At 55.7% G+C, this 12,035-nt stretch overlaps 1 protein-coding gene across 3 annotated transcripts in view; it reads left to right on the top strand.

Annotated features, from left to right (window-relative positions):
• Positions 1–2,917: 2,917 nt before the first annotated feature.
• The window catches only part of Ltbp4 (latent transforming growth factor beta binding protein 4), a 31,984-nt gene continuing 22,866 nt past the window's right edge, over positions 2,918–12,035 (top strand). For 2 of the 3 annotated variants that reach the window (XM_087652988.1, XM_087652984.1), the window contains exons 1-6: positions 7,003–7,271; positions 10,296–10,487; positions 10,790–11,037; positions 11,119–11,221; positions 11,576–11,650; positions 11,762–11,884. In XM_087652988.1, coding sequence (XP_087509114.1) covers positions 7,022–7,271; positions 10,296–10,487; positions 10,790–11,037; positions 11,119–11,221; positions 11,576–11,650; positions 11,762–11,884 — 991 coding nt within the window. In that variant the 5' untranslated portion in view covers positions 7,003–7,021. 3 annotated transcript variants of the gene reach the window in all.

Genomic DNA, 12,035 nt, shown 5'->3' with positions numbered 1-12,035 from the left:
CTTTACTAGGAATGAATTAGAGAACGCAGAAATAAACCCAGACCCTCTGAGACGCAAAGAGAAGAGGAAATCCATGTCACAGTGGGAGGATCAGGAGTTCAAGGTCAGCCTCGGTTACATAGCGAGTTTGAGGGTTACATGAAACACTCCTCAAAACAACAACAACATCAACAACGATGACAACAACAACAAAAATCAAACCAACCAACCAAACAAACAAACAAAAAAACCCCCAAACCCAAAACCCAAAACAAACCAAAAGTGGCATAGAATTTAGGATTGCCAGAGCATTCAGGACACAAGTGGTAGGGCCAAAGGGTGAGTGACCTGGGTGTTCTGGACTGTCTATGAGCCCCAAACTATTTCTTTTTACATCCCAGGACAGTCGGAACACTACGTCCTGGGGGATGTGTGAACGGTAGGGATTCTGAAGAGGACGTAGGAGACCGAATGTCAGAAAAATCTAAACTGTGGGGGTGCTTCATAATGATCCCAGATCTAAAACACCGAGGTCATTTTTTTTCTATGCCAAAGAACCCAGGTTCTAGAACAGTCATGATTCTTGAAGAAACAGGGTGTATTGTTAAATTGAAGTGGTTTTCAATACTGGAGAAAAAAATAGTGTATGGGAGAAAGGACAATGTGGAGAAGCTTCTGGAGTGCTATGACCCAGAGCTCCAGAGGGTTATAAAGTGCTGAGATCCTACTAGAATCCGGGGGATAACATAAATAAGAAACGAAGAGAAAACTCTCTGCTGATCACTTATGTGGAAAAGGAAAAAGAAAAAAGAAAAAAAATAAGAAACGAAAAACGGGAGACTCCAAATTCAAGGGGGAAGGGCAGCCAGTTTCATCCCTGCCATCCCCGGAAGTTGCAGTGGTGAGCCAGAGGCTGTTGCCTAGCAACGAGCATTGACGATGCCCTGGATCCTGGGCAGAAGGGAGAAATTTCGGCAGCACCCCCAGCAAATGCTCCAGCCACAGGGTAGGATGTGGGGAGTGGGGAGACAAGTGAGGGACACGGTGTCCCATAGGGCCTTGTGAGCAGGGCCTTGGAGGGGAGGGGGCACACAAAGACAGAGGCATAAGCACAGTTAATGGGCAAAACTGGGCACTCCACCATTGCTCTAGGTCAGCCCACGAACAGCCGCGAATGAGTCCTGACTGCCAACAGTACTGCTCCTGGGGCTCATATAACCCTGGACAGTGGGTAGGCCCTGATTTCTGGGTGTCAGCGTGGGATGGAGGCGTGCATTGCTGTAGGTGGCAGTAATGGTGTGAAGGGGCTGTGCGAGTGAGTCTTCCGTGTGGCTCATCGCAAGCAGGGATGGGGTGTGTGCCCTGTATACCTTCTAGGGGAAAGAACTGGATGCTGTGAATCTGGAACAGTTAGGGTCTAAGGCCCAGTTACCTTTTACGGTTGGAACCCCACAATGTCTGGGGGCGGGGCTAACGCTTTAGTCAACAAAGCTGTCTGGTGTATGGCGGGCACATGCAATCCTCAAACATGGGAGGAACAGAAGTCCAAGAACAATTCCAAGCAAACTCGAGGGGGGTGGGCACAAAACGATCGAACTGTTGAGAGATGATGTTCCAAACCCAGAAGTGGAACATCACGGGAAGAGCGGGGTTTGGGATTCTAAGGGAGAGTTTATTCCATTTCTCGCTGCTGGAAGCACTAGAGGTTTGTAAAGTGGAGGAAACAGGGCGGGAACTTGAGGTTCTGTTTGATTACAGGTCCTTGCTATGCACCCAAGACGGCTTAGAATTTGCTATTCGAGCAAGCCCACCTGGAGCTTGCCTGGTTCTCCCTCTCTAGTGCTGACTTTAGGGGACTATAGTTAAGGGAAGGGGTTGGGCCGAGACCCTCTGAGTTTGGAGGTTGTGGGCAGGGCTTGAAGCCTGGAGCCCACTAAACGGGGGCAGGTGGGCTTAGTGTCTCCTGTGGCCTGTGCTTCCCCTTGCCCAGAAAGGGGAGATTAGAGGTCTCTAATGACAAAGGCTTATTACTTTAAGTTTGTAAGGGTTGTTGGGGGAGACTTTTAGGAGTCAGGCAGGGAGGGGCTTCTGGTATCTTCTAGAGACCAAGGCAGAGAAGCGTGTGGGAGGGGCAGAGCCGTGGAGTCCTCTGGGAGCTGTCTGGTCAAGGGCGTAGCCTGGATTCACAGAAGGGTAGAACTTGGGAAAGACAAGTTTTTGCAGATGCTGAGGCTAAAACAATGGACAGGACCATCTTTCTGGAAGGCTTGATGTGGGCCACAGGGATGGCACCTGGTTCGGGGGTAAGAACAGCACTCCAATACTAAATTCTGGTTACTTCAAGATTTGGCGTGGCTGAGGAAGAAGGAGGGTCTCATTATGTAGCCCAGGCTGGCCTGGAACTCACTCTGGGGAGAGACACCACGATTGACTCATCAGCAGAGTCTGGTCTCTGGGAAGAGGGTACTGGGGAATCTATCAGATCCATTAGACAGACAGCTACATTCTGACAGAGCCGCCAGCACTGAGCGAGGGGTGAGGCCTGCTAGCGGAAATCCAGCTGAGAGAGCCTGGGCCCCCTTCACATCCATCTCGTGGTAACCACTTGTGTCACTTGGGGCTTCTACTCAAGAGAGACTGGGGCAGTCAGTACTTGGCTCCTAAAATCCTCCCACCTCCAGGAGAACTCCCCGCTCGGGCAACCCCGCCCGGCACCTGTCCGTCTAGCCCCTCCCATGTCGCCTACCGATTGGCCTCACCCGGAGCGCTGACAGTGCAGGGCTCTGATTGGCGGGAAGTTTCACAGCCCCAGGCTAGCACGGTGGAGAAAGTGAGTCGGCCTCTGGCAGGGGCGGGGGTGGGGGCGGGACCGGGGCCAGGCCGATCCGGACCCACTGGACACATTGCCCTCCCGGAGCCGGACTCTGCACCCGACACGATGCGCCGGCCTGGCCTCGGCTGCCACTGCCCCCTCCTCCTCCTGCTGCTGCTCCCAGCCGCCACATCTGCTAGCGGCCCCAGTTCCAGTCCCAGCCCTATCCAGGCCGTCGAGGACGCGGTGGTCCCGGGCCACCAGGCCGGGTAAGCCCACTGCAGCCTCTTCTTCCTCGTGCTGCACCCAGTAAGTCTGGTGGTCCGGCAGGAGCAAGACCTTCAGGTTTAGGAGACTACAAAGCAACTGCTCTTGGTAGGAGGATGAGGCCAAAGCTCTTGGAGCTACTAGGAGCCCCTACTTTGCAGTCGTTAGAATTCGAGGTGCGCTGAGAAAGTGAAGCGGAGGTCCTTTCAGGGTGGTGGTACGGATGGATAGGCTCCAGCCAACCCCCGAATTTATTGGGGGAAGAGATACCGGGTAAGACTTCGAGTTTTCTTAGAATAACAGATGGGTGGGGCCCTTGAACTAGCCTCCAGCTCCCTAGGTTTCTTGAGTATTTTTTAAAAAGGTGCCGGAAGGCCGTGCGTGGTAAGATCTTAAAGAAAAGTTGCCGTGTTCTGGGTTTCTAGGGGCGCTGGATTGATTGGAAAAGACTTCTGGGTTCTTCTAATAGATTAGGAAGACGCAAATAGGTTCCTGGAAAAGGGATGGGGGGAAACCTGTGCAGGGAGATCCTCGGGTTTTTTGATGCTTCTAAGTTTTCTGAGATCAGAGCTCATCAGAATTGAATGAATTACCAGTGATTTGGTGGTAAGATCCAGGATAGTTTATAAATTTCCGTGTTTATAGGCCCCTATCTCGTCTGCGGATGACAGGATGAGTGGAGATGATCTGCCTAGCACCCCAGCCCTGCTCCTGGCAGCTCTGCGCTCCGTTACAAAGGCCGTGGGCTCCGCTCCCGCTCCCCGCCTGGGTCTCTGGGAATGCGTTTAGTAACCCGAGCCGCGCCGGGGGCGGGGCTGGGAAGGGGTTAACCTGGAGGAAAAGCGGGAGGGATGAGGACAGGATTCGAGGGTCTCGGAGGCTTCCCCGGGGCAGCCTGCGCCCCCTCTATGCCTCACTCATCTAGAATGGATTCGGGCATTAGATTTCCTTTCTCGGCAACGTCTAAAATTTTTCTCTCTGGGCCTGGACGTGCACCATCATCCCTCACCCCCCTTTAATTTGGGGATAATGGACTTGTCTGGGGGGCCCCAGGGTTTCGACGCTCTGGCAGTACCGCTGAAGGGTCGCCGCTGAGACCCTGTGGCGCGGAGACGTATCCGGAAAAGACCCTTTCCTCTCTGACATTGAAGTTCAAGGACCAGGAGACACTGGTCCGAGAACGTACATCCTAGAAAGGCGGGAATTGGATAGAAGTCAAGCCTCAGGATTCCCAATCCTGGACTTCGGTATCCCTACCACCTCAGCACTGTGCTGGACCCGAAGTCCAAGGCGACACCGCAGTGCACAGCCGCCGAGGTCTGTGTATGTGGCGCCACCTACCGGCCACCTTTAGGATAGCGTGTGAGCCCCAACTCTCGTCGAATTAGTGGGCGGAGTTCTAGATCCTAGACAGTCCTGGCTTGTAGGTTCACTTAGACCTCTCCTTTGAAAGTTTCTTGAAATGATTTTAAGCCTGGCGTGGTGGCTTACGTATGTAACTTTAGCTTTAGAGGAGAATGAAGCAAGGAGAATTGTCCGGAGTCTGAGGGCTGCCTGGGCTACACAGTACAGTGTAGAGCAGCCATGCTTGACCTCGTCTCAGAATGAGTTTGAGGCCAACCAGAGCTACAGAATGAGAATCTGTCGATGGTGATGGTGATAGCAATTTCATAAGTTATGAAAGATAAGCCTTTACTCCTGAGAGTCTAAGCCAGTCTGCCTCCTCTAGTTGCACAGGCATGCCTCAGGTGAAGTTATCTACCTGCTTGAAATTCCCTTGAGTCTTGGTTTCTCCTCTGTTCTCCAGCCCGCCCCCCTCCTTTGGGGGAGTTCTGAGACCTGAACAGTTCTCCCCTCCTGTTACAGTGCTGCTGCCTGTCGTTGCTGCTTAGCCCAGACACCTAGGAGTAGCCACTGCACCCGAGGTGCGTTCTTCCAGGTGGGGTATGGGTGAGGGATGAGAGGACTCTTTCCCCAGCCTCATTCAAATTGAACACCTAGATAGAGGTTCAGCCCCGCTTCTCTACTGAATCCCTGATTGTCTCTGAAGCTTCCTGCAGGGTCCGGAGCTGCCCACCCGGCAGGTGTACAGATCAACAGGGGTGCCTGACCCCAACACCTTCGGTGCCCAGCCCCAGCCGCAGTCCGGTGGAGAAGAGACAGGTATCCCTCAACTGGCAGCCACTGACGTAAGCATATAATTCCTTCCCTTCCAACACACACACATACACACACACACACACACACACACACACACACACACACACACACACTGGTCTTTCACTATTAACCCATTGCCTATGTTTCTTTTTATTCTTTTCCTTGCCTGTCTGAATCATTGGGTCTTTGCTTCTTGATCTGTTTCTGTCTCCATGCCCCACCCACTTTTTCCTTCCCATCCATCTCATATCGCCTCTCTTTCCATACTTTTTTTTTTTAACTTCCATAGTCTTTTCTCTGAAAGTATTTTTTTCTAAAGATATTCCAAGCCTTGCTTCCCATAAAAGGGCTGGGGGCAATGTTGGGCAAACCCACTCCTGGCTTAGGAGGCTTTTTTCTTGAGGTGAGGAGGCCAATTTAATAGTGGTGACAGCCTCTTCTACCCCCTTCCGCCTAGTTTGCAGGAGGCCCGAGCTCTGCTGAGGCAAAGGCGGCCCCGAGGGCCGTGGGCCCGGGCATTGCTGAAAAGAAGGCCCCCACATCGCGCCCCTGCCGGCCAGGCCCGGGGTAAGAACATCCGCCCTTCCTCCGTGTAGGGGGCGGAGGGGGGTGGTTCCGGGCCAGATAAAGCCGTCTGGTTCCCACGGTGTTGCCGCCGCCTACCAGTCCCCCATTGTAACTGTCCACCCCACTCCCCAAGACGCGGCCACCTCTAGGGACCCCTGCGTCCGGCAGTACGAGGTGAGCCAGGGACAGAACTAGACGCAGGCCAAAGGCGCTGACCCATCCGGGTGGGGCCGGGAAGCCAGGCGTCCGGGCTCCCGTGGCTGAAGAGGGGGGCAACTCGCCCAGCAGAGAGCGAGGCTGAACCAGCCCAGACAACAAAAGCGATTGTGCGGGTTGGCGCCTGCCCGGGCACAAAATGCCCAAGATTGCGGGACGGCTGGGGGCCAAAGGCCTTTCCCTCTTACGTGCCAGACCCTCCCTTGGCCCTGCTCTTATCCAGCCTGGTACCCCAGACTAGAGCACTCTATAGACTCAACCACCCTCAGAAGCCCTCTCCTGCTGTGTGGCCTTCAGCCCAGATGCATCCCCCTCCTTCCTAAAGTTTTCCAGATGTGAGCCCCAGGCCAGATGTGAGGACCCCCACCCACAGTCTGAGCCTATCCCATATCTTTATGCGTCCTGTCCTCTCCCACCAGGTGTAGAGAGTCTTGGTGTGATATGGTGTCTTCAGGTGTAAGCCCCTCAGTCTCCTCTCCAGAATTCAGTTCCTCTAATTCCTTTATGTGCCCCGTGCACTGACCCTTCTCATCACCCACAGATGTGCCATCTCGCTGCCCACATGGGCCATTCTTGTCCTTTATCTAAATGAAGCTTCTTTTCCCCGTGTGCCTCGTCAGAGGATCAGCCTTTAGCTGGCTCCCCAAATACGGCCCCCATTACGCTAATAGATTTCCTCTCAATGGATTCAACTCTCTCTGGGGGCAAACCCGCCCGCCCCCACCTGTTCCTTTCCCTGCTACTCCCCTAAAGGCCCCATCCACTTGTTGGAACACGGGTGGGAGCAGAGGGGGCGCCCTCCCCTTCCCCCTGCGAGTCTAGCGCCCAGCCTTCGCGCCTCTGGCTAAGCGCCCAGCCCCACGCGCCCCCGCGCGGCCGCCCGGGAGGGAGCGATGGGGAGGGGGGGCTGAGCGGGGGCGCGGCCGCCCTCCCCCGCGGGCGGGCGGGCGAGCGGGCGGGCGCGGCCGGGCCCCTCGGGCGGGCTGGGGCGGCGGCGCGGTGGAGCGCGGCGCTGCAGCCATGGCGGGCGGCGCGCGGCTGCTCTGGGTGTCGCTATTGGTGCTGCTGGCGCAGCTGGGGCCGCAGCCCGGACTGGGCCGACCCCGAGAGCGTCTTCGCGTGCGCTTCACCCCCGCCGTGTGCGGCCTGCGTTGCATCCACGGGCCCACTGGCTCCCGCTGTACCCCGACCTGCGCGCCCCGCAACACCACCAGCGTGGACAGCGGCGCGCCCGGCGGGGCGGCCCCGGGGGGACCCGGCTTCCGCGCCTGTGAGTGCGGGATGGTGCTCCCAAGGGAGGAGTGCCCGGAGGGAGGACCCTGGAGACAATGCCTTAGGGAGCAGGAGCCCAGATTCCATGTACAGAAACGCTAGGGAGTTCGTAGGGTCTTTGAGGAAGGGGGCTCTAAATTCCTGGTTTGGGGAGTGGATCCCAGGGCGCTGATTTCAGGAGCAATGAGTGTTTTCGGGAACCTGTAGTGTCCCACATGAATGGACTGGGACTAGCTTTCATCCCTCTCAGTAAGGCGAGGATCTTAGAATTGGGGGATCTGGGAACTTTTGAGATGGGGCCCAAATTCGGAGATTGTGCGTGATGGGTCACCGGAGAGTGTTTCAGAGTCGCATGGGGCGAAGGGGGTGATAGCTCAAGTTTCTGGGTCTGTCTTTGAGTGGGGGGAAGACTAGCCTGTAATGAAGAGCTAAGCGGGAGGGGACCCAGGAAAGACGGGGTTTCTTTCGGCAAGACCTGAATTACAGCGGTTCCACGTGCGACAGATATCCAGATAGGAGGCCTGAGGAAAGGGCGCCCCCTGGGGGAGGAGGGGGCCGGCTTGTACTTCAGCTTCCTCTGGACAAGGGGAGCATTCTGGGGTTCAGGTGAGGTCGGGAGGGCGCGCCACCTGCTAGCCCAAAGTGTGGGCATGGACTGGGGGTTCTGGGTTTCTTTGCTTCCCACCCCTTACGCCCTCCAGAATGGGGAGTGGGGCCCCTGGCGCCGAGAACTCGCCCAGGCTGGCCCCTAGCCAGCCCAACCCGGCCGGCGTGAGCTCATCTCCCGCCCGAGCCCCCGCCCGCTACCACTCCCTCTCTCCGCCCCTTCCTCCCTCCTTCACTCTCTCCCGGCCCAGCCCCAACTCGCCCGTGCCAGGCGCCGTGCCCAGACGGGTGCCAAGCCCCTGGAGGCACAAGGAGGAACATGTGAAGGCGGGCTGACCTCGGCAAGACCCCTGTGTCCTTAGCTCCCTGTTCTTCCAACGATGTGGGACGTGAAGTTAGTTTTGCCCATTTAGAAGTAAGCCCTCTGCTATGGGCACCCTGAGCTGGGAGTCTGTATTCAAGCCAAGAGCAGGCAGTGAAATGGCTTAAGAGACTAAGAAATGCCCCTAAACTTGGTGGCTTCCTCCATCCGAGACACTTCGGTTTCTGCGATCTTGCTTCTCTGTCGAGCTCTTCTTAAGCTCTGCTATTTAAAGAACCCCATTAAGTTACCTGGAGTCCAGGTTTAACGTTCCTGACAGGGGATCCGGGTGTTTTGGCCACCGGATCCAAAGGTCCCTCTCCACCCCGGGTCAAACACTCCAGGAACTCCTCCAGCGAAGTTCCTTTTCCCTCTTCGGAGGTATTCCTCCGAGATGCGCCCCTCCCAGGAGAATTCTAATATTGTCACCCAGCGGCTTTTCACTTACCCTGAAACAGTCCAGCATAAGCCTTAAGTGGAGATAATTCCCCCTCCAACATCGCTCCCCAATTTTTCCCACATAACCTCATTTTTTTTCTTCTATTTCTAACGTGGCCTTCCCAGACCTATCCACAGAGGACCCTTAATCAAGACTCAGGGCAGCCAGACCCTTGGCTAGGGAGGAATAAGACTTTCCACCGATTCTAAGGTCCCGGCATCTCGAGAGTCTTAACATGCTAGAAACTATCAGACTCCACTTCTCCCTGTCCTTTGCTCCCCTCACATGGGCCACACCCCCGCCTTCAGAAAGTACCAGAGTCCTGTTTTCTAGGCAACTCTCCGAAAGGACTTGAAAGACTCTTGGTTGAGAGCCTAGATTTGCTCTGAGCTAGTCTCACCCTGCCTCCTAGAAAACTTAAGTCGTCTTTGAACCTCAGAGCACTGCCTCCATGCTCAAATCTTCCAAGGACGCCTGTCCCCAGATTCGTCTAGACTGAAGTGGATCCTCTGTGTTTCCTTTTGTACAGTTGTGGCTCAGAAAAATCCCACACACACCTCCCCGGACAGCCCAGGCTGTCTGCTCCCTCCTTCTCCTGAGCGCAGCTGTCTCCAGCTGTTTTCGGCAGCCCCAGGGGAGGAAGGGAGGGGGGGTGCCCTCGAAAGACACGTCCGGCCTCCTTTGGCTCAGCAGTCCGGGGCTCCCCAAGGGTCCGGAATGCGGGGACGACGCCCTGCCCCCGCTGCACCCCTTTCTTTGTTTACCCCGTCGCACAGCTGGCAGTGCCCCGCCCAGAGGTGGCCAGGGGCCCAGAGAGGGCGCGCAGAGGGGAGTACAGGCGCGTCCCCGCTAGTTGCCCCGCCCGGTGCTACCGGAGGTGGGGAGGGAAGGCTGCGTGAAGCGGGCGGGGCTAAGATGCCTAGCTCGCCCAGGAGTGGGCGGAGCGTGAGTCAGGGCAAATCAGAGGGAGGAAAGTGAGTGGGCGGGAGCGGCTAGGCTATCAGGTACCTGGGTTAGGCGGAGCTTACAAAGTCAGGTAGAAGGCCATGTGGGCGGGACTAAAGAGGAGTGCCTGGCCAATGGGAAAAGCCTGGACATTTTGGATTCCTGCAGAGATAGAAAGGGGAAATGTTGGTTTGCTGTTGAGCGAAGGTAATCCAGTGGGCGGGGATAGCACTGTCTGGGCGGGGCTGGAACACCCGAACTCAGCCAGAAAATGGGAAAGTGAATGAAGGTGGAGGGAGGAGGCAGAGTAAGCCCATGTAGTAGGCGGGACTATGTGATAGCTGCGCAACCTGACCCACAAGTGGTAGTCAGCCAGATTTGGGGAAGGTTGTTGTGGTGGCATACTGCTATAATCCCCAAAATTAGGAATCGGAGGCAGGAGTCAAGAGTTAAAGCATCGGCTGTATAGTGAATTTCAAGGCTAGCCTGGGCTTCATTAGCCCCTATCTTAAAACAAAAGCAAACAAAAGGAAAAAGACACCTACGATGGAGGGATGTAGGATGATGTATCTTGAGGCCGTCGCTACAGCGCTGGGGACTGAGTCAGTTAGCTGAGCGAACTGTCTGCCAGGCACAGTACTGATTTTTTTGTGTCCTTGCTTTCTTCTCAGTTCTATGTCCCTTGATCTGTCACAACGGTGGTGTGTGTGTGAAGCCTGACCGCTGCCTTTGCCCCCCGGACTTCGCTGGCAAATTCTGTCAATTGCATTCTTCGGGGGCCCGGCCCCCGGCCCCAGCCATGCCGGGCCTTACCCGTTCGGTTTACACAATGCCACTAGCCAATCACCGCGATGATGAACACGGTGAGGAGAATTTAGCCGAAAGGCCTGTGATCCTGCTTTCCTCAGGAACCTGACCATTCTCTAACCAAGTTTGTTGCCTTCTCTGCTACCCTCCCAAGCCCGATTTGGTGGCTTCCACCTGTAATCCCACCACTTGGGATGCAGAGGCAGGTGTATCACTGAAAATTGCAGACCGTATTACATTACCACGACACCCCACCCCCCAATATCAAGCACCCATACTCGGCTCACCTCTCCAATCTACTCCTAGCAAGTCAGAGCTCGTGTAGTTATAGTCCATTGTCCGTCTTGCCTCTGCTCAGGCGTAGCATCGATGGTGAGTGTGCACGTGGAGCACCCTCAGGAGGCATCGGTGGTGGTGCACCAGGTGGAACGTGTGTCTGGCCCCTGGGAGGAGGCGAACTCTGAAGCCCTAGCCAGGGCTGAAGCGGCAGCACGGGCCGAGGCGGCGGCGCCCTACACAGTGCTGGCACAGAGCGCGCCACGCGAGGACGGCTACTCAGACGCCTCCGGCTTTGGTTACTGTTTCAGGGAACTGCGCGGAAGCGAAGTGAGACGAGGCCCGCGGGTGGGGGGTAACCCCCTAAAGCATACCGCCACGCGGGGGCGCGCTCACGCTTCACTTCTACAGTGTGCATCGCCGCTGCCGGGACTCCGGACGCAGGAAGTATGCTGCCGAGGGGAGGGCTTGGCCTGGGGTGTTCATGATTGTCACCCGTGCGCGGAACACTTGGGTAAGAAGCCTTGGGTTGTCCCCAAACCTCGCCTCTTCTCCTTCGGGCCCAGATAAACCCTAGTCACAAATTCTAGCTATATCTACCTACCTTGGGGGTGGTCATGTCTATCTAGGTTTTTCTATACCGTTGAGTTCATTTACCCTATTTCCAAATTTGATCACTTTACAAATGGCTTTTGTGCCTTTGACTCATCAGTGCATACGACCTTACTTCTGAGCTGCCAGTGGAGGGGCTGACTCTACTTCAGACCACACTTCACTCCTTTTAGTCCCTCCCATTTCATCTCTCATCAAAACTGCCTGGTTATCTCTCTGCCAACCTGTCCGTGCCCGATCCCTCCTTTCTCCACAGGGAACTCCAACCGAGTGAGTGGTCCAAATGGGCTTTGTCCAACCGGATTCGAAAGAGTTAATGGGTCCTGTGTAGGTAGGCACAGCAGGGGACAGCGGGGAATGGGAGGCCTTGTCTTTCAAGGCTGGGCTGCCAGGGACTTAGTAGTAGTCCCAGACTGGCCAAAAACTTCCTCAACTCTTGCAGATGTGGATGAGTGCGCCACAGGTGGGCGTTGCCAACACGGAGAGTGTGCCAACACTCGTGGCGGGTACACGTGTGTATGTCCGGATGGTTTCCTCCTAGACTCTTCCCGCAGCAGCTGCATCTGTGAGCCACCAGGAAAGGGGGAGGGGCTCTGAAGCTGGCTCCTAAATTGCTCATGACCTTAGAAAAACATCCCAGAATATTTCTTAATTCTTAATTCCCTCAGATACTCCAAACCCTTCTAGACTTTCAGATCCCCCTTGGGTTTATTCTG

The sequence above is a fragment of the Rattus norvegicus genome, chromosome 1, assembly GCF_021556685.1.
Source record: "Rattus norvegicus strain SHRSP/BbbUtx chromosome 1, alternate assembly SHRSP_T2T, whole genome shotgun sequence".
Taxonomy (NCBI): Eukaryota; Metazoa; Chordata; class Mammalia; order Rodentia; family Muridae; genus Rattus; species Rattus norvegicus.
Note: the sequence above shows the minus strand (reverse complement) of the source record. Positions and strands in the feature narration are given on the sequence as shown.